Source organism: Harpia harpyja, chromosome 14, assembly GCF_026419915.1.
Source record: "Harpia harpyja isolate bHarHar1 chromosome 14, bHarHar1 primary haplotype, whole genome shotgun sequence".
Classification (NCBI taxonomy): Eukaryota; Metazoa; Chordata; class Aves; order Accipitriformes; family Accipitridae; genus Harpia; species Harpia harpyja.
In genome coordinates, this window is record NC_068953.1 from 13,216,904 (window position 1) to 13,239,879 (window position 22,976).

Here is a 22,976-nt window from a genome sequence, read left to right on the forward strand (position 1 = left end):
TTCAGAGACAGGACTGGAAGAGTGCCTACACTTGGTGTCTTTCAAACAAGGTATTCATAGGGGTGGTTCACAGTATAAGCAGTAGGATTTGAGAAATGGTGCCAGAACAAAAAGCAAAAATACCCTGCAAGACAAATGACTGGTTTATAGCTTATCTGGGTTATATAAAGCCACAGCTGCTTAAGATCCTTTATCTGAAGAGTCCATATAAGTTTCATAACCATGGCTGGATGTGCCAGCTACCAGAGTCCTTAGTCCTTCCGTGTTGTTTCAAAGGCCCATCCCTCAAGGCAGTAGTACCATTGCTTTTGGAAGGACTTCACTATGACCAAGTTATACCTTGCTAGTAGCTGCTGGACTGATCTGACCTCATAATGGATGAGGAAGCATGGAAGCACAAGGTGTTGCAAGAAGCTCCTTGCTGATGTTCTTCAATAAGACTGAAGGATGAAATAGGTATTTACACCTGAAAATACCTCTTGAGGAAATTATGGTTCTTGGTGATGGACAATAGAGCACTACCCCCATCTAAGCTCTAAGAAATGAGTCAGGGTAAGAGTGGTTTCTTCTGATGGCCTCTTAGGCCTAGGGAATAAAACAGCCTGTGCAAATATCCCCAGGGATCTGCTATGAAGAGTGGCTGAAAAACCTAACTTCCAAGACAGGGAAATGCAAGAAGCCTGTACAGGAGTGGATCATTTTAGATACTGAAGAGCTTCCTTGACCATCTTTTGGAGCTGGCACATAATGACATGGGACATAAAGGGTCCTGCACCTTTCTGAACAGCAGCTGGAAATGAGGTAAGGATATTCTAGGGCATCTAAAATACCCCTAGTCACCTGTGTTTAGGCTACCAACTTACTCCTTGACTCCCAAAATGCACTTGAGTGCTTGTCAAGACTCTCAGAGAGACAGAAAGGTAGTGATGTCCATTGATCATCAGTAAGGTACTTAATGTTAGCATATTTAACTGATATACAGAAGGAAGAGATCTGCAAGTTAAGAACTGCAAAACAACTTGTGGGATCCAACGACATTGCAGGTATCTAAAACTCGATGAATTTGTTCACACACACATGATCTTGAAACACTACTGGCTAAAGTAGGGATGTTGAAGCTGATGTCCTCATGGTTGGAGTTTGCAGCTCACCAGTGCTCTACAAGATCCCCCACTTTTTGAAGGGTCACAGACACAATACAGCTTTGACCGTGCCTAGGAAAACAAGACACCAGATGACCATTAGCCTTCTGTGTGGTGGCTATCAGGAATGCTGACTGCATTAAGCTCAATCCAAAGACGACTTTTCCTTCCTTCTTCACTAACTGACATGAGAAGGACAGGTGAAGAGACTTTTTCCATAGAGGTGGATGTCTTAGGAACAACAAATTTCTTCACTAAGGGAACAGTATCTGTCTTAGCCAGACTGCTTGCTGAAAAAAGGTCTGAGGAGTATGATGCTATCAAGGAGGAACTAGGTAGTCAAACATTTTGACTGTCATTGTTACCACTAATAATTTCAGATTTGCTTTTGGTGTATGAGATTTCCCTAAACAAAAGCTCTTCTTAAGCCTTTTGGGCCTAGTGTCTGACTATCCTGTATTTCAAGAAGAATTTTTGTCACAAACATGTACAAACAAAGTATTGGGGAAGGCACTGTGAACTGTTACTGTTTGCACATGTTTATGTTCTAACCTACTTCTAGATAAGAAGAAAAACAAAACAAAAATTTAAATACTCCTGTGCAAATGGAAAAGCTTGACATGCTCAGACCCTAAAAATACCCAGCCAAGCTTTTGAACTTGGATTCCCTTACCTTTTCATAAAAGAGATATATGAAAGGTGTTGAAACTTTATGTTCCAGTTATTTTTGAGCTATGTGAGTACCACCATCTTGACTGAAGGAAATGAATTAAACTTGCTTAAATGAATTACGCACTTAAAAGTTTAGAAAGACAAGAGTTTATTTTACTCAAACTAAAAAACAACAGGAAGAACAATCTTTTCAGCTGAGAGAACACATGGAGAATCCAGCCCTAAAAGAGTCAGAAATTAAAAAGAAGATGGTTTAGAATGGTATGATTGTGATAAATTATAGTATTTAATTTAATAAAAGATAATAACATTGACCATAGGGAGACTTCACTCAGTCTCATCTGCATTCTTCTGTGAATTTTAAAGCACAAACAGAAATCTAGTTCATACACTGAGTAATACGATCTGTTACATGCACCCATATACACGCACATGCCAGATGGTGGAGCAATATAAACTATTTGAGAGGCAGTAGCATGAGAGACATTGCAGAAATGTCAAATCATAGACTACTAGGACAGAGAAGGTAAAAACAAGTCCTAATGGAGTGAAAGACCTTTAGTTTCGCCTGGAACAAGCATATTGCTTTTGCATACTTTCATAAAGTTTAGACTTGCCTAGTTACCTTCACTACATAATTTACAACTACAACTTTCAGAACTAGCATCACATAAATTTTGCATTTTACAAGAAAAAAAAAAAAGAGAAAACTTCTGTAAGACTTTCCTTTACTTCTACACTTTATTCTTGTGCCTAAGTAACAGCCATAAAGGATCTAGTAACTAAAATCAACCTTAATGAACTCTAGAAGTTCTACTGATCATTAAAAGACTCTAGCAGATGCATAACACCTGTATGATGATGCTCATTTCTGACTTGGTATGTCTGGTCCTCGCCCAGTGCTAGTTATACTTCTCCATCACTACTGGTGACATTGGGGTTAGATCTCCCTAAGCAAGAAATTCCAGTTAAATGAAATGTGTTGACTGTCTTGCAGAGTTCAGAGATGACTCATTCAGCAGAGTCCTTTATAGGAATCCATTTTGCAGAAGTCACATTCTATAATAAATAAATCTAAACATATTTCTGAATTACTCCTATTCCCTAGAAAACACAGACCCAAAGTTGCCTGTTAAGCAAGAGAGTTACAGAGATAGCAAAGAAGTGTCCCTACCTGACAGCGTAGGTCATGCGATCGGGTCGGATGGCTCTCATTATGCACAGGCGCTGCAGAGCTGACTTGTTCTTCCATTCCTGAGGGAACTTCTCCTTTTCAGGACACTCAGATTCAACAAATTTCTTCCACCGTTTTGCAGACCCCTCAATATCCCGATCTAGGTTCCTGAATTCCTCCATGGATGAGAGAGCCTGGAAAAATTCAAGGAAGGTCTTCAGAAGAACAATCCTACATGGCTCTGAACCATTTTTCTAACATCACTGACTGCTCACGTTTTGCTCCACCAGACAGGTCATAGCTGGAACCTGGGAGCCACAGCCAGAGGTTTGGGTAGTAGCCCATGCCTATCGAGCCCTGTTCGACACCACTCAGTACCCTCAAGGGGAAGAGAAGGTCTCTGGACCTAACAACAAAACGATGAGCACTGCGGTCACTCAAACCTCGGCAACGGGCACTGTGGCCCCTCCAGCCCCGGCGACGAGCACTGTGGCTACCCAAACCTCAGTGACAGGCACTGCAGCCCCTCCAGCCTCAGCAATGAGCATGGCAGCTACCCAAACCTTGGCAACAGACACTGCGGTTATCCAAGACCCGGCGAGCGTCTTGGATCAGACTCTGTCCCAGATCAGACTCTGTCCATTCTCCTTTTCCCAACTCTGTTGTCAGCACATTGTCACAGGAACAGGAATCGACACGGCCCATTTGCGAGGCCACAGGAAAGTATGACTGAGGACAGTTTTATACTTGTGGAAGGTCTTCTGAACTGAAATGTGTCTCAAGGCTGCCCACAGAACGTCAGTTCTAAAATCATGCTGCACCTAACACAGCCTTCCCTGATGCTCTCACCCACATCACTGCAATGCCCTTCGCCAGCCAGTGAAGCTGCACACAGCATCCAGGCCTTCTCCCCTGCAGCACAGTTGCAGACACATGGGAGTCTGGAAGTGACAATACAGGAAAGGATGAAAGACTTTGGCATCATCCACAATGCAGGTCTCCATAACCCAAAGTGAGAAGAAATCTGCTCTCCTGTTTTGAGACCAGAACTGAAAAATCTCAGGTGACAAGCACTTGCTACTGTCAGTTATCCCAGAAATGTGTTTTGGACAGCAGCTGGAAATTTTGAGCCCATGTCTGACAGGAGAGCACATTGCTGGCATTCCCGTGAGCTGCAAGTCTGCAAACAGTCTCCTTACTGCTTCAACAAAGACAATTGTGCAGCAAAAAATCACAGCAACTGATGGAAAAATGTGCTTTTGTATCCAGGGTGCTCAGTATCCAAAGCTAAACAGAGACTCAGGCACGCCATGCTCACCAAAACTGTTTTTTAAGGGATTTCACAGTTGCAATATTAATTATCTTCATCTTTATACACATGCAGTTATTTTTCTCTCCCTGTTCGACCATGCATATATCTCTCTATCTGCATAGTCTGATGCACACACTCTGTGAAAACCACAACACTGGGACTCAATCATGCAATTGTGGTGACCCACGGAGCCACAAATCTCAATAAACATAATGCAAACTGTAAATGGGTGGATGCTTTCTTTGTACAAGCATGCATACCGTACTGTGCCATTGTAAAAAACAAATCACTCAGATTTATACTTGTCAAATACACACGAAGATTAACTTCTTGGTGCTACAAGTCTGTAGCAGAAACAGGTAGCTGAAGAATACCCCAAAGAGCAGCTGAGCAAGGCAGTAACTAAATGATAATTACAATGAAAATGTAGCTAGATTTTGTAGCTAGAAAGTGGCAACTATAAATGTTATGCAGAGAAGTAAAGAATCAAAATTATTGTTCATACAAGTGGTGGCAAAACGTATTGCACAGCTTGTAAGGTTCTTCTGGATTTCAAGCAAAATTCTCGCTGAAATGAACATCTTCAGAGCATTTTGCATAATCTGAAGCTGTAAGCAGTTGAACATGAAGTGGGAAAGACTAGTAAAGTATAAAAGACAGTGAATGAGCTATTTTCTATAGAAACAGAAGGGCACACTCATAGCGAAGCTGAAGCTTCTTGATGGCCAGAGGTGTTCCGCACCATTAATGCTCCAGCTCACATCCCATACAGCACCACTATGGAAAGCAACTGAGAAAGCTCCTTGAAAAATGCTGATGTCACACCTTGTTCAGATCAACTGAAAAAATACGCACTTGCCATGGGGCTTTGTAAGTCATGCAAGTGCCCTGACAGAAGTGCTGGGAGATTGCCTTGGATATGATGCTGTTGCAAATGAGGCAGAAGACACTGAAGGTCACTCTGCTCTGAAAACTGCAGGAAAGCCATGCTTTCCCTCTGGAAAGGCTTCCCAATGAGAAGACAAGAGCAGTGTAAAACTTTGGTCTTTCTAATAGATTGAGTTTAGTTAGAAGCCATATTTCAACACAGAGAGCTAACAAAGGGAAGGGAGGCATCAGAAAAAGGGGCTTCTTATAACAAATGAGGTCACGTTTGTAGCAGTGGGAATGCCTATAGGCGACAGAGAGAAAGAGGTTGTAAAGCTGTTCCCAGCGGGTGCCATTGACCCAGGACATTTGTTGAATATACACTCATAGCATCACAGAAGCAATGGTTGGAAGAAACTTCTGGAGGTGTCTAGTCCAACCTTGTGCCTGGGCTAGGACTACAGCCAGCACTGGATCAGGTCAGTCATGGCTTTGCCTGCCAAAATGTTGACCTCTAAAATGAAGCTCTCTCAGCCTCTCTGGGTGCCCTGATGTAGAGCTGCACTATCCTTCTGGTAAAGAAGATTTTTTTGTAATACATTCAAGCTGAACCTCCCTACCTGTAATTTGTCACAGTTGATCCTTATTACATCACATGCCAATAACAAGGAGAGTTTGGCTCTGTCATCTTGTAGCTGGACAAATCCCTCCACCTTTCCTCATAGGTCATGTGCTCTAGGGCCAGAATTAGAGCTATAGGCAGAGAAGTACTTGTAGATATTACTATAAATGTTCTGCAACAAATCAAGCCTTGCCCAAAGTCACAATTTCATCAATACCTCCACAAAAGGCACAGTTAAGAGCAGAGAGCTTGCAATACCACTTGAGAGCTACAGCATGGACTGACTCAGTTTGGCACTGACCATCTCCATGCCAAACTCCCAGGGATCCTGAGAATTTCATGAAAAGGAGTGTGAGCAAAGTAGTGATTCAACAGATGTTGTTTCCATGTGTGGATTAGCACTAACATGGAGAAATGTCAGCGACAGAAGTACTTGCTCCAAACTCAGTGCCATATCCTGCTTTCTGTGGAAAACTAGAAACCAGAGCACAGAACATGAGAAACTGACATTGACAGGAACAATGCCATGTATTCTGATCTGCCAAAACCTTGTCCTTGAAGCAATAAATATATTTGATGCACCTCTCCTAGCTGAACACAACACAACGGCAAATGTTGAATTCAGTGGATTCATCAGTGCAAGTGCTTATATAAAACATCTTAACACTGTTGACTTCTGAAGTGACTTACTTAAAATACCGCTTCAGAACTTTGGCTGTTGCTGCTTCGAGAAGTCTCTTCGTTGATGTTAACAAGGAAGACTCTGAAAAATTTCTTTCTTCTTACTAAATGACAGACATGTAATCAGAGATGATAGTCTGTCTCTCCCTGAACAACATGTTGCAGAATCAAGAAAGCTCTAATTGCAAGTATAAAGCCTGTATTATATAAATTAACTCTAAAATTTTCATTAGCCAACAATTTTAATTACATTTATTAGGAGTGATGGTATTAATAAGAGATGCTGCTATTTAAAAGCTGGTGCAGTGAAAGCTATCTCAATCAGTAATCTTTCTGTGAATATTAATTGCTTTTCAATACCTCTGCTGTGAATTTTTCCAAGAAACTTAGACCAACAGTAATATATCACTGTTTCCAAGCAGCAGGAGTAAAAGCAGGAATGGTACATTGGGACAGCAGATGGGTACTACACATCAACCTGTGTAGCATGGCTATTTTTGTCAACATAATAAAGAATACATTTGTCAATTAGAGTTGTCATGGAAATTGAGAGAGACAAAAAACATTGATCAAAATAAAACATGATCAAAAGGGCTGGAAGACTCCAGTTCCTATCTTTGCAACCCACACTATAATCATCTCTGATGGCTGGAAACAGACAGGAGGGTCTTGAGTTTATATCTCAAAATGAGACTTTGCCAGCAAATCAGGTCTCTTCACACCACGTCAAGGCAAGGATCATTGTTTTCTCAGAGAAAATGATTTTTCATTCACTGAATCACAGACAACTTGCTTTATCACTTTGGTTTTCTTTGACAGTTTCTCTTCTAAGTCAGAACCAGCTTTAAACTGGAGCTGATATGTCAGCAGATCTGTGAATTTCACACATTCACAAATGCAAAGTACTCTCTTTCCCCCCACAGCTGTAGGAAATACAACATGTATCAGCCATTGACTTTGAGAAAGAAATCCTAGTTGCCATTGCAAGTCCCAGGCCAATGGGCACGACGAGGAGATGACACACTCAGTTACCCCTCACTGCTTGCTGCCTCCAGAGGATGGGCTGAGTCTTTAGTGAAAAGAACAACTTCAAAGGTCTGGTGTCATTGCTATTGCATGCAATTTATCTCCTAGTGCCAGAAACACTACAACAAGCTTTTGTAAATTTATTAGAGAAAACACTTGCTCTTATCACTAAAGGCAGTTATTCTAAGGACACCATTTGGTCGAAACTGGCCTCAAGTTTGGCCATTGCTTCATAAGTTTTTATAAAATCTAAAACTAAAAAAAAAGAGATTATCTCCATGTTTTCTTCCCCTCAGCTCTAAAAGAAATTATTCTTTAAAAAAAAGATTGTTTAGTATTTTAAACTATTTCCATAATTTAAAAGACCCTGCCCCAGAGTCATCTGACTCAAGAACAGCTCTGGGGCAAGGGAAGTCAAAACAGCATCTCATTACTATGCTCTGTGCTGACATAGTGTGGAAAATAATGCAGTGCAAGAAAACCAGTGCTGCCAGAGTGAGCTTCTAACACCTATTTACCAAGTTCCCCAGCAGCCATGAGACTGGTTTTTAAAAAGACATAATGAAATCATAATTTAAAAAGTGAGGTTTATTTTTTAAAAAGCTATCTTTACTTTTTGAGTCTTCAGGTTATACCTGATTCACACTTTCAGTCTTAGTATTTTATATATCTTGCTTTTAAAAAAAACCCACCTCTACATAAAAAAATGAGGTCTATAAGGAACACACTGAAGATCAAATGTCTCTCTATAAAAATCACACAACTTGACAACACTGGAAAGAAATTATATTTAATATTCTTGCAGTTTTAATAATATGTGAGATTATTAAATCCTAACAATTAGTGATGATTTCATTTGCAAAATTAAGGAGATGTCTTTTAATGGATTACGTTATACAATTTTTTAAGCAGAGCAGGCTCCACAAATAAAAAGTTCACAGTGCTCAGCAGTTGTGCAACTGACCCTGAGACTATCTTCTGGAAAGGCGATGTCATTTGCAGAAGCTGCAAGAGTTCCAGTGGGCAGGGATGGCCCCCAGCAGTGATGTGCACATACTGTGCAAAAGACTGGCTTTTAGCAAGCCAAGCCCATAAGCTAATGATAGTTGAAGGGGAACCATTTTTAGATGTCAGGTGAGGCATGCGGCAAAGCTATCCAGGTTCAGCTGAGTGTTTTCAATACCAGCACCAGGATTAGATTCAAAGTCTAGAAACACTCCAGTAATTCAAAGCATTTGAACTGTGCAGCTGTCACTGTGGCTTGGCTGCGCATTTTGGAGCTGTGATTCACCAACCTGAGGGACACAGGTTCGCAGGGAGGTCTGGGAAAGTCCCACCACAACTCAGCTTCCCAGTTGTCTGTCTGTACATGGGCTTGTAGAGTTTGAAGCAGCTTGTGTGTGAACTTTTGCAACAGGGTTAAAGCAGAGCACCTGTATGAATGCCTGATGCTTGGGAACAAACATGCGTTTTCAAAACACCTTCTAAAGGTCTTGCACTGTCCATGTGCACTGCAAGTTCTGCTCATATAGGTTTCTGCAAATATTCATAATTTCTTTCATTCATTTTCTGCAGGTGGCCTAAATGTCATTAGGAAAACCAGCATCCCCACAGTTGGAGAAAGACAGCTCCTGGAGGAATGGTAAAGTCAAACCTGCATCTGGCTTGAATTGATATATTGGATCATTCAAGAAGTAGACGTATAGGCAGATGAATTACTCCATTTGAATACTACTGTTAACTGTAAGGATTAATGTAGAAAATGATGGATTATTTGCCATCTTTCTCATACTAGGTTTTGATTTGTATTATTCATTCACTGAAGGTGTTATTTTCTGTTTAGCTGCACTAATTAAATTATTCAACTCATAAGAAAAATCTCTACCGATGGTAAAAATAAAGATATGATGGGTCTGCCAAACTTCAATCACCTCTCAACACAAACATGTTATTTTTAATCCTCTTATTTCTTTCATAAAAGCTGACTGACAAGCTCACTGCACTGTATGCCCCTGTCTTCATTCAAACTCCTCCTTGCTTTTTCCACATGTCTAAATTATACTGGGGATAAAAAGTATGTAGTGCCATGACATGTCACTATACAAAAACATCCTTCTGTTTATCTGTACCATCCTTCCTAGAGCATCACAAAATGCAGACACCTTGCGGTTGGACGACAGAAGTGGTCTGAGGAGTGATGGGTTGGATATTGCTACCTCTTCTTGGATAACTGCCAGTGAAACCTGTATCATAAAGCAGAAGGCAATGGCTTCAGCAGCCAAGTCCTTCCTACTAGTATGTTCTTACAGACAGCTCTACTGGATAGGATAGGTCAGCAACAGAAATGAGATTTAGTCATAATCTTTGTATTCTACTTGCTTATAACCACCCACCAAATTTTCATAATTTTGCCTGAGATGTTTCACAGCTAGGTTCATATTGACATTTTACCTGCATTTTCTACAAAGGTTGTTCAAGTGGTTTTTGAAAATGGGCCTTGCAAAGTCAGGCTGTTCTGCCAAGCCATACTCTCCATCTTTCCTCTTCTCTCTTTGATGCTCTCCAGCAAACTGGGGACACACACCCAGGACCAGAAGCTGGCCATGGGTCCCTGATGACAGCTGAAAGGTGGTACTTGTGTATTTCTGAAAAGTTCCCTGGATTTGGCTGCTATAAATCACAGAAGGGCCAGCACCATGGGCCAATGCACAGCAAAACTGAAAGGGAAAATAAGTCTCAAGGACTGGAAGAGCTCAGCTGAAGCATCTGTTCCAGCATGTCACCTGCTGGAAGGCTCTCAGGGTCCGTGGTTCTGTGTCCTCATATACATATATATACACACATACGTATGGACTCATCCTTTGATAAGGTTTCTCACAGCTCTTTTCACAGCGATGACCTCACCCAAGGTTTCATGGTGGCACCATAGCAGAACTGGCCTTGAGAACAGGCAACCAGACTAGAAGAGGAATTAAGCTGCAGAGCTTCTTCTCTGAGAGCTGGTGCTCTCAGGCCCCTGACATAATCCCCATACATGCTCACATGACCTGCTCAAACAACCACAGTAATGGAAACTGCAAGCAATCTGCGCCAGTCCTTCACTATTCTCTACTGTCATGGTTTAACCCCAGCCAGCAACTAAGCATCATGCAGCCACTCACTCACTCCCCCCCCACCCAGTGGGATGGGGGAGAAAATCGGGAAAAGAAGTAAAACTCGTGGGTTGAGATAAGAATGGTTTAATAGAACAGAACAGAAGAAACTAATAATGATAATGATAACACTAATAAAATGACAATAGTAATAATAAAAGGACTGGAATATACAAATGATGCACAGTGCCATTGCTCACCACCTGCTGATCGACGCCCAGTTAGTTCCTGAGCGGTGATTCCCCCGCCCCCAATTCCCCCCAGTTTATATACTAGATATGACATCATATGGTATGGAATACCCCATTGGCCAGTTTGGGTCAGCTGCCCTGGCTGTGTCCTGTCCCAGCTTCTTGTGTCCCTCCAGCTTTCTCGCTGGCTGGGCATCAGAAGCTGAAAAATCCTTGACTTTAGACTAAACACTACTTAGCAACAACTGAAAACATCAGTGTTATCAACATTCTTCGCATACTGAACTCAAAACATAGCACTGTACCAGCTACTAGGAAGACAATTAACTCTATCCCAGCTGAAACCAGGACATCTACCACAAAGATTTTCCAAATGTCTGGCGTGAATCTTTCTTGCAGTACTTTGAGATGCACCTTGCTCTACCCTTTACTGATACAGAAAACTGATTGCTTTTTTGCCTTTGGAGGACACTTTTTGAAGATTGTAACCTCCTGTCCCCTCAGTCTTGAGGCCCTCAGACATAACCCTTCCCCTTCTCCCTCTCTTCAATCTCTTTTCACAGTCATGTTTTCAGGTATCTGAAACTTCTCACTGCTCTCCTCTACCCTTTCTCCAGGTGGTCTGCATCTTTCCTAAAATGCAATACTCAAAGATCAAACCAGATTACAGCAGAGGCTTGACCAACTCTGAGTGAAAAGCATGTCCCCATGGCTCTGTCAGACTATATTCATTGCACAGGGATGCTCCTATTCAGGTACTGGCGATACTGTGGTCCACTGATGCACTGTGATCACACGTTGGGGATGATACAGAGACCACGAGTGCTTCCAGAAAAGGCCATCTCATGTGCCGCAACACAGGTAAAGCCTTGGTGTTGCCATCAGTGTTCCAGAGATTGTTCCCAGTTGAAATTTAGCTGAGCACTTAATCTGCAGTCTTCACAGCTGTTCATGTGAACCAAACTGTCATGCAAAGGAAAGGTTTATGAGCTCTACCACAAAACAAGGAGCTCCAACAGGTCCTTTGTGGCAGATGTGGGCTTAAAAGGAAGAACTAATAAAGAAGAGCCAAATCCAAACCATTTGCCTTCATTGCCTTTCCAAAAGCATCTTACACATCTAGGTACAGCACATCATGTCCAGAATAGGATGACTGTTTGCACGCCCTTAGTTGCTAGCAGAGCTCAGCCATCAGACCTTTCTGTGGTCACTCCTGGGTCCACAGTCCACTGGCATCTTTTCAGAAGTGCACTGCAACTGATTTTTTTTCTATTTTTTAAGCAGATCAATAGGACTTCAAAAGATATACAATGTCTAAAAAGGATACATTTGATATCTAAAAGATATCTCTAATGAAGCAATTATTTCCCTTCTCTTCCATTTAGAAGGTGAAAGAACTTTTACATTCAAAATGACCAGCTGACAGCAGGCTTTGGGTCATGGGTGGATTGAAAATGAAGGACAAAGGCTGACACTGCTGTAGAGGCATCCAGAAAAACTCAATTTCCACTCTGCAATCAAACCAACAAAGTATGTCTTTAAATATTTGACGTGATCAAAATCTCTGCTGTATCTCAGATAAACATCAGATCATTAGCCAGCAGGTTAAAAAAGAAAAGGAAAAAAAAAGGTAAAACGTTCTCAAGTAGTATTTCTGTGAGACATTGGGAACATTCCTCTGGGACTTAAGTGCTGGTAAGGACAAATAAATGTCCTTAGGAAACTTCTAGATGACAGCAGATCAATGCACATCGAAGTGTCATAATCAATGTTTTCTATCAAAGATGCACTAAAAGGCTGTACATCTGAAGAACTGAGTTAATGGAAGATATTTAATTAAGACTATGATTTTCTGGCATAATAATAATTCTGAATGCACATGGAAAGCTGTGAGCTGCAAGCCTTTCATATCTGACCATCCTGATCAAAGGACCTTGCTTATGCGCAAAGAGCACAATGTAGGCAGCAGATTGTGTCACAATGAATCTTTGACAAGAATGAAAAATTTCAGTGTCTAGAAAGTACAAAAAGTGAAAGTTGGAAGAGCGATTTCTGTTCTTTTGTCAAAAAAATCCAGTTTTCTTAAATGTTAAATATATGAGTTGGTATTTTATCTCATAAGCCACACACACAATCTTATCATCTGCATTCTGCAAAATTATAAATATGGAGTTAATATACTACTTTGTCTACTGCTGTTCTCCTCCTCAAAAGCTGAATTCAGTATTTAGAGCTCATTATTCAACATCACATTTATTAAACAATGCCCTTTCAGTAGCGTTTTCATATCTACATAATGAAAATTCTTCCCCTTCAGAAAAAGATGAGGGAAATGATTTGGGTGAAGAAGTAATCCAAGTTGGCCAGGTGTATTCTTGCTGTATATTAACTAGCTGCACTTATCCTATGGGACACATCTGCATTCAGCAATGAAGAGGCACTGCAGAAAATATCACAAAGAAAATCAGACTTGGGAAATGCGTATCTGTGCAAAGGAGATCCAGAGCTGCCTGCATCCAGCCTGTGGGAACAGGCTGCCGTGGTGAGAGCCAGATGCATACACGGTTAATCAGGGACTGCAGTTCTGCAGGAGCCAACATGGACACAGCTCCCCAGGAAGGGCACAGCATGGAGGGAGTTGGAGCATGGGAGAATTTCACAGCAGAGATCACTGGGGTCACAGGGAAATCCATTCATCCAACCTTCAGCTAGTCTCACTGGCCTGACAACAACCCTCATCTTCTAAAACAGGCTGGGTTTGGCCAAGGCAACCATGAAAACGAAGACCATTAAGGGCAACCACTGGCTTTATTAGTAGTGGTGAAGCTCAAGGAGAGCCCAGCGTGACGGTGGGTATGTTCATATGATCTTTCCTAGGCAAATACAAACTGCTCTGTGGAACCCCTAAGAAACACAGGCATGGTCTTTTGGCACTGGGCACTGAACAGAAGATGCATAACTATGCCTTGTGTGAGGCTTTACCTAAGCTAATAAGCCCTACTGATGGGCAGATTGTATTAGCTCAGGTCTAAAACCACGCTCATGCATCTATAAAGCTGTTCCAAAGCAAGGTTGTCTCAGACTATGGGGAGAAGGAGTTTCTATCTGCCTGTCTCAGACCCCAGCATACCTACACAGTGAGGAGAAGACACACACTTTTTTCTTGCCTGCTGATCTGCTCCTGAATCTGTGGCTACAGAAGAGGTCCAGGCACAAGTTCACCACGAGCCACACAGTTTGCTAGTACCTTGCTGGCTCACATTTGACTTTGGTGAACTCGCTTGCTCTCAGGAAATGCCTGGACACAGCCCAGAGCGTAGGACACTCCAGGGACTGCCCACAGTAAAAAACATATGAGGTCTTCCTTGTCTGGGAGGTGAGGGGAGTTCCACTGTATGGATTCAGGTGCTGCCAGGGCCAGAAAACAACTGCTGGCCCATTTTACTTGTTAGTCTAGACATAGTCTGGAAGACCCAACAACCATAAAACCCAATGATGTCATTTCTATATCCATGCTCAGAGCAGAACCGTGACATGAGCTGTCTGTCCTAGCCCTGTGGATAACCAAAGAACAGCTCAACAAGCAGACTGGGCTTTACACAGGGTTGAAGGGACCACAGTGCATCAATTCAGAGAAAACTCACCGCCCATCTAGGTATCAGCACCTTCATCTTATGACACTGGAGACCTTCCAGTGAAGAAAAGAAGAAAAAAATTGGGGAAAAATCCTACAGAGGACAATCTCTACACTGATTCTATGTTAAGTTCAGTCACACAACAAGAATATCAAAATGGCCATTTGCACATGGCTGTGGCCTGATGTCCTGTGCAGTTCAAGCAGTAGCATCATTGTACCTTTGTGGTCCAAGGTGTGTCCACACATTTATTGGTAAGGTAACCAACAGCCAAGTCGGGAGAAATGGACAGCCTTGCATGCACACAAAAAACTTCTTCAGAAGTACCAACAGAAATAAAAACTTTCAAGCTAGGTACTGGGAACACAGAGGGTGAGGAAAGTATAACATACTATGTAATAAAGGAAATTGAAAAAAGACAGAAAACCTCATTAAGAGTGAAAGAATACTTTTGACCTCTCAACACATCACTATTACGTACCTGCAAAAGACAGGCCTTAGAACTGAAACAACCAACTCTATTGAACACCAGAGCCAGGGACTCAGCAAAGGCACTTACTTTCATTAAATGATACAATTTTCTCCCCTTCCTGCTCTTAACTAACCCTTCAATGACCCAGAGGCAGTATTTGCACTGAGGCTAATGGCTGTGTCCTTTGCTAACATCTCGCCTTGCTCCAGAGCTAACTAATGTGCCTCCACAGGGGCTCCACAGGTACTACTTTTTCTCCCATATAGGCTGACTGATGAACAGAATCAAGTTAAGCTCAGAGCAGTTTTTCTCGACCTGTACTTAGTTTGAATTCAATTCCTGTTTCAGGCTTAAAGAAGCACTAAAAAGCCCGAAACTTCCCTATTTTTTCCAAGTCTATCAGCAGATCTAATAAAAGATATTACCCTTCCCTACAAACTGTGCCCTTCTGGACAGGTATGTGGGTTTCTTCACTCAGTGGTAAATATTGAGCTACCCTGGCACACAGGTTGCAGCAAAAATCTCTGTGAAACTTTTTATTGAACTTAAAAGAAGCTGGAAAACTAAATCATAAACGTGTGTCAGATGCTCCAGCATCATGAGCTGAAAACAGCTGCACAACTGCAAAGGACTAATAGCCTATATCTACTATTAATGTCTCTATTAATCAAACAATAACAATCTAACTGTTAATCAAACAATAACAATAAATAATAAGCCAAATCACACAAGGCTGATTGCATGCCCAGAGTCCTCAACATTTAATGAGGTTTCCTTTGAAGTTAATGGGCCCAAAATGGAAGGCACAGAATGGGCCACAAATATCAATATTGATTTCTTTTGGCACTACTGTCTTGGCCTGAAACCCCTGGCAAGAGGAGCACTTTGGGCAGGAGCATTTTCAATGTTTCTGTGAAAAATTAGCAGAATGCTAAATTCCACTTCAAATTTGAAATATGAATCTGAAATGTACTTTGCTCAAGCTTTGTTGAAGAAACAATTTATTACAGCACTTAATCTTCCTGATGAAAGAAAAAGAGATTTTAGCCTGCTAATAAGCTGTGTAGAAGCCATGACTAATTAACCTAATTATAGCAGCCTGTGACAAAATGTGATTGTACTAAAACCATGCCTCAAGTAACTGGAGTTGCCAAAAACTCAAAGACTAATAAACCAACACACATTAATAGAACATAAACACTAATAAAGTTGATGCCAGGCGTATTATTTATAGCAAAATCAATACTACAATCATCACAAAAGACAATCTTAAAAGTATTCAGTATCTGATAATATAGAATTCACTAACTGAAAATCCTGAAATACATAAAATTAACACAGATTATTGACCAGTGACTGCAACTCTTTGAGATGTGCAGTTCATGGGGACAGTGGATGCACGCTGAGGCTGAAGACACCTGATGTGTGGAGCACACTTGAATACATCTACATTCTGCCACCTCATAGCTCAGCAAAAGGCTAGATGCAGAGAAGCATTTCTTGGCATCACATAGTTTCCATCTCAACCACAAACCCCCAGAGACTCAGTGGGAGAGAGGAAGCTGATTGGGAAGGGCTCATCTCAAAGAGAAGCAGTTATTGCAAAGCAGCTTCAGGTGACAGTCCACTCTCAATTCCTGCCTACCTCAGGATAAGTCTCCAGCTACTCCACGCACACAATAACTACATGATAGATACCCAACACTGCATCAGTTCTGGATGGCCGAGGGATGACGGAGTGCAGGCTGCTGGTAGGGATGAAGCTGGGGCACATAGCTGATGGAAGGGGTGAAGACCTTTTTCAATGATGCCACTGACAGGGTTTGAGCTCTGATGAGTAGAAGTTACTTACTGCTGGTCTCAAAGCGGGCTCTGACACAGTACGCTATGTACTTTGACACTCTATGCAGAGAAATGCCTGTTCTCCTGAATAAGTCAAATAGTGATGCAAGAATAAAGCCTGAAGAATGAATGACTGGGAGTTGATGTTCCTTCCGGTGTTTATGACCCTGAGCTGGCAACTGTACCAACTTCATCACAGCAGTGAGGCAGTTGCAACAATCATGATGAAGCACACAGGGAACATGAAAGGCCATTTCACCCACACGGAATGGAACTGGCTAGCACAGAAGGGATTATCTCCCAAAGAAAACTCACTGCAAAGTTAGAAGGTGTCTGCTTGGAGAATGTACCACCTGGAGGCAGGACTAGCAAAGGCATCCTTGGGCACTACAAGAGTAATATGTTTCCCAAGATGCATAAAAGGATCTCCAAAATGAGAATCAGAGCCTGAAACCTCTGAAACCTATGGTGGAAGGAAGTTCACTTTCCAAAGAAAACTTAGAGGACTGAAGTAGAAAGAAGCTTTGCGGTGCAGAACGCTTCCAAACAGAGAAGAATGCCAACCCAGAAGGACTCCAGAAGAACTGAAATGCACCATTCACCCTATATATCCCCATGCTGAACACGGGCAGGGACAGAGCAGAGTTGAGAAAGCCTAAGATTTCAAGCAATAGTTTGTATGTACATCTACAATCTATACAGACTGCACAGCCCAAAGACAAAATATGCTGTTGCAAAACATGTATTTCACAGGCGTCATGGCTGAATTCTCCTGATTACATGTGTTGACCCTAAGTGTCCATTTAATTTGTCTTCAAAGGAGAAGCAAAAATAAAACTGCTGCTGTCTAACAGCAAAACACCACCACTGAACGGAAGATGATTAAAGAAAGGGTGTAGAATTTTTTTTAATTCCTCCATTATTATGGAAATATGCCTTTTAGAGGATGAACAGGGCTGGTTTAGCGAGAAGTTCCAAGCTTATTTTATGGCTAAAAATGGAATTATGACATTTGCAACATGAGCTCTGTCACGTGGGTGTGCAGAATGAGGCAGAGGCCCCATCCTCACAGCCAGTGAAGAGACAGAGATGATAACTCCTGGTCAGGGCAGACACATCTGGCATGAATTGTTCCATGCTACCATTTAAAATTGCTATGGGTGACATGGGTTAGAAACTTTATTTGACTTCTGAACTGCATTCTGCAACTTAGAGCTCTAACTCTGTGTTACCTTAAAAGACAGCGTTGGCCAAGTGAAACACAGCCTAGCATGTGCTTGCCTAGAAAGGCATGTGGTACCATAAGCCAGGGCTCCTGCAAAACTCTGGAAAGCCCCACAAAACAATACATTCAGGAAAAGAATATCAGAGATGACTTGGGCCTGGATGAAGATATTTTATCTGGTCATCCTCCAGGAAACAGATACATTCTCTGTGCAGCATGGTGGAAGAGAGAGAAAGGGAAAACCCAATGTCCCAGGTGAAAATTTGAGAACTATCCCAATGAAACCAGGATGTCTTCACTCCCTACTTTACAGTACCAGAGAAATGTCCCATAAAGGCAGCATGTTATAAATGAAACTGATTCTTAAATCACAGCAGGTGCCAGAGACTGATCAGAAGCCACAATAAAACAAAAGATACAATCTCAGATCCAACAAGGTGTGAATGAGCATGCCTAACTTGAAGAACATTTTGACCCCCTCCAGAAAACAAATCACGCCCTGCTGAGTCAGGTTCAAATCCAGCACAATTCACATTTCTTGACAAATAGGAGCAAAGATGGGATAACTCACATCCCTTTGGGATGTTCTTCCTCACCTCTCACTCCAAACACATAGCAGCTGTAAGACCTTCTTATTGCCATGACAGTATTTTTACGAAGGTCTGTCAGCTGTCACTACTCTGTCCTCAGCACATCCCTGCAGATGGTCATATCTACCTTGAATTCCCACCTCTTCCCAAATACAGTGAAGATCTCCATGTCCTTTACAATCTATAACGACAAAAACCAGAGGATATTCTCATTCCTGTCTTACATAGAGAGAAGCCTAAATCTCAGAGGGAAAAATCTCCTTCTTGGGGACACACAGATCATCAGGGGTACAGTCATGAAAAGCCCACAAAGTCAGTCTTTTACCTACAGAACTCTCCATTTCTCTGGCATTTTTGTGCTACTTTTCATGTATGGTCAGAACTTTGTTCACCAAATGCTATAAGGACCAACCTGAAGGTTGCTGAAAGGCTTTTAGAGGAGATAAGGCATGCTGATTTCACACAGTTCAAGTGAAGCAGATACCTTGATTCCTCCCCAGGAGTGATTAGACAGGAACTCCACAGGGCTTGTGACTCTGGTCTGTGCTGGGTATCTTAGTAGGAAATCCAGTTCTACTGTGTTGATTTCTTTACTCATCAGAAGTATCTGTAATTCCAAACAAACAAAATATCCTTGAGTAGCCAGGATACAGAGCAGCAATATACTCTAGCAGATTAATTATTCAACTCATGTAGCTGCCAAATGTGTGGCTAAAAAATACAGAGTGCCCCGTGTTGGAGGGGTGTGATGAAACATACCATGTAGGTGCTTTGGGTCTCCCCAAAGGAGGACCAAGAACGAGTATGGAAAATGGCAACATAGGAGGACCAAGAACGAGTATGGAAAATGGCAACATAAGAGGACCAAAGTTTGGGAAAACTATGTAGCAAGGGCTGTGATCCAGGTTCATAGATAACACACTAAGGAGAAGTCCTTGCCAGCAAAGACACAGGCTGCAGGGCATGCTGCAGGTCCCTGTGCTTGGTATCTGCAGCTAGAGAACAGATAACTTTCTTGAAAGGAACCAGAGCATGCATCCCTAGGTGTGGAACGATTGCTGGAAGTGACTTACTGATATGTCCCCCTCTTAAGGGAAGGTAAACCTCTAGGGTGGAATGTGGTGGACATACACAGAATCTGTTCCATAATAATTCCCTAAGCAACATAACCTGCAACCTTAGATGTTGGCAACACCAGGGAAGCTTGGTATGCTGACTCTGAGAAACAACACGGAGGGTGGAGTGGAGTGGAGACACCGTGGCCAGGCTCTGTGATATCACTGCAGGGATGGGGAACTGGAACCATAAGAACAAGAATGGAAGGTCCCTGCATTGAATCCACTGAAATAAGGAGGTAAAATAATGGGGTTTCTGTCAACCTACTGCCCTACTTCTGATTTATATCATAAGTGCCCCATTCTGGAGTACTGACACGGACCTTTGCTCATTATAATCTCATTATAATACCAAAACACACCTCCACCCTAAACGCTACCCACCTTGAAGGTGTGACGACCCCTCACTGAGCATGTGCTCTCAATTTTCTCTAGCATATACCTTTAAAAGTAAAGCGAGGAGATTTTACACCAATCATAATAAAGGTATGACTAGAGTCGCTCAAGCTCCACTTAAAAATAAAATAGTATAAAAGGGTTTAAGAGAGGAGGAATGTCAGGGAAGATACCACCATAGACAAGTCGGGAGGACATCACTGACTTCTGGGATCAGTTGATGGGCTGAATCTCTTTTCCCGGTCATAGGGATGCCTATGGGCTACGATTCAAACACTCGGTTATACCGAATGCTTCCCTGGGAAACTCAGAAATCTCTATAGACTTTTTCCATAATTTAGCATGCTTGTAGTGGACTGTATTATTATTTGCACGTGCTTTGCAGACAGTGTACTTATCACTGGCAAGCCAAAAGAACCTGTACTCCTGTTACTTTAATAAACTGTACTGTTCATTAAAATCTAGCCGTGATAGTTCATTGAATGTGACCAAACTCCTTAAGTCTGGCCATTCCAGTTCGTTGAACGTGACTAAATCAAAAATACAGTGCACTATTAGTGCATCCATAATCATGATAGTTCAATATATTGAACATGACCGGACTTGCAGTGCTGAATTGGGCATCACTCAGAATCTAAGCCTAGCCGCCCCCAGCTCCTCTGATATCTGAGGACAAGCTGGAATGCAAGGGGGTTTATTTTCTGCCAAACTTCATTACGCATTAACGCAACACTAGGGCTTGCTACCAAGATCTTGTCCATCTCTAATCATCTTGTTCAATTTTGAAAGTAAGTGGAGACATACTGAGAGTGTTTTGGAAAACAAACAAACAAACAAAAACCCCACACAAAACTGTTATGGTACGTGCACCAAGAGAATAAGCAGGTCCCTGAGGTCTCAAACACTGAAGAGCACCTGGGCCATTCAGCTACTACCAATGTTTTTACCATCAATGGTGATTTTCAGGAATACATGGAGTAAAACTGCCAGAGCAATGTTCAAGTTAATTCTGGAAAGCCATAAATGCTCATGAGCCCAGCTGGAGCCACTGCTCCAAGTGCACTGCCAGACTTCTGAAATCTCAGAGACAAATTCCAAAACGCTGAACACCAATTCTGGGTGGAAAAAGAACAGTGCTGGAGTGGTGAGTTTGTCATTTCCTTGTCACAGATTCTAGACTGTATCTCATTATTGCCTACTGGGCAATGGCATCTGAAGTGTGCCTGGCATCTCTTCCACCAATGATGGTAATGAGGTACTCAATTCAAGAGCCAACTGCTTTTTTCATATGGGAGAATCCTGTGCCTCATCACTCAACTGCCTCCACACACTGAAATTTTGGATGATGGTTTTCCTGACAGATTAAAGTGACCCACTAACTATTTTTAATGCTCAGTGTAGTTACAAGCACAATGTGTGCTATTTAAATACTTTATATATTAGAAAATGTAGGTATCTTTTGGGTCAGAATTAAGGCTGACATTGCACAATATAAGCTGACTTTTTAAACACAGACAATTTATTAATGCAATATATTGATAGAGTCCATTTCATATATATATGTATATATTTGTGTGTATATATATACTTACTTTCCCTTTTACACATAGTATTTTGTTATGTAAAATTTAAAAAATCATGGCAATCACTGGATCAAGGTTAACTAGACCTGCATAATATTTCAGCAGTTCAAACTTGGTTCATATCTGCATTCTACATGTCAGGGCATTTACACAGTCATTCACTGCACAAACTTAATAACAACTTTGCAACATCATGCCAAGCACTATTTATTGATTGAATTTTATTTCAGCATAGGGATATACAAAGGTGTCCTTGCTCAGATTGTAGACTAAAATTATACTAACGTACTAGACAAAAGATAGCAGCTATGTAGCAAGCATTTCTGTTGGATAAAACCAATAAGCCTTCAAGACCAGCTTGCTTTGCCCTTTTTTTCAGGTCCTGCAAGCAGGTATTACTCCCAACCATTTGTCAGCATAATGCAAATCAAACACAGCATCTGTGACTGTTATCAGCAAGAGAGGCAGAGAAGAAAATCAGTTCCCCAGCCCTTGTATTTGCTGCTCTGATGCTGAAGGCCACAGCTGTGACAGTTTGAACTTTCTCTGCATGCCAATATCTTTGCCTGTAAAATAAATCATTGCATACAAATTGCATGAAATGGTGATGTTTACCTGGAAGGTAACTTGAGCTGTGTAGGTCAATTTATCACACTCAAACAGCCCCCGGGTTGTGTACTGGAACAGGGAGAAGGTAATGCTGTCGATGAGATTCAGCACGCGCACTGCGAGGCTCTCATCTGGAGGTGCCCTCTCAATGGCTTTCTGAAACACGATGCTGAACGCCTAGGTGGGGAGACACAGAAGGACACCAGTGGTTTCTAGATGCCTTTTACATGCTCCTGCGTATCATCTGAAGCATTGCAATAAGTGAAGCCAACTCAGATACTGTATCTGTGGGGCCACAAACAAAGCATTCCCATCTGCCCAGCAGCGTGGCCCACCAGCTCCAGGAGGCAGGGGACCACATCTAGAGACCAGACACTGTATCTGCCTTTAGCTGCTTTTTCAGGAACATACAGCCAGGCAATGATGACATTCCCTGTGACACTGCACTCTCTTGGGCTTGAGAAAGTAGTGCAGAGACAGGCTGACTGAATTAAGACACAATGGATATAGGAAACATTTCTCTGACCAAATGTGCTCTCTCATAGGGATTACACAGTCCACTTTCTCTGCAAATGTTGAGCCAAAAGACAGTGGTATTCCCAGAGGAAAGCATACCTCCCATTTCACAAATGTTTCAACTTAGAAAAAAGCAATTCCCCTAAATACAAAA

The 22,976-nt window shown here is 41.9% G+C and overlaps 1 protein-coding gene across 1 annotated transcript in view; it reads right to left on the minus strand.

The window, feature by feature from the left end:
- Positions 1 to 22,976, minus strand: part of DNAH9 (dynein axonemal heavy chain 9) — a 210,216-nt gene that overhangs the window by 48,752 nt on the left and 138,488 nt on the right. The window contains exons 58-60 of the mRNA XM_052808369.1: positions 22,313 to 22,483; positions 19,088 to 19,210; positions 2,989 to 3,182 (exon numbers count right to left, since the gene is read on the minus strand). Of these exons, the coding sequence (XP_052664329.1) occupies positions 2,989 to 3,182; positions 19,088 to 19,210; positions 22,313 to 22,483 (488 nt within the window). The remainder of the gene's footprint in view (positions 1 to 2,988; positions 3,183 to 19,087; positions 19,211 to 22,312; positions 22,484 to 22,976) is intronic.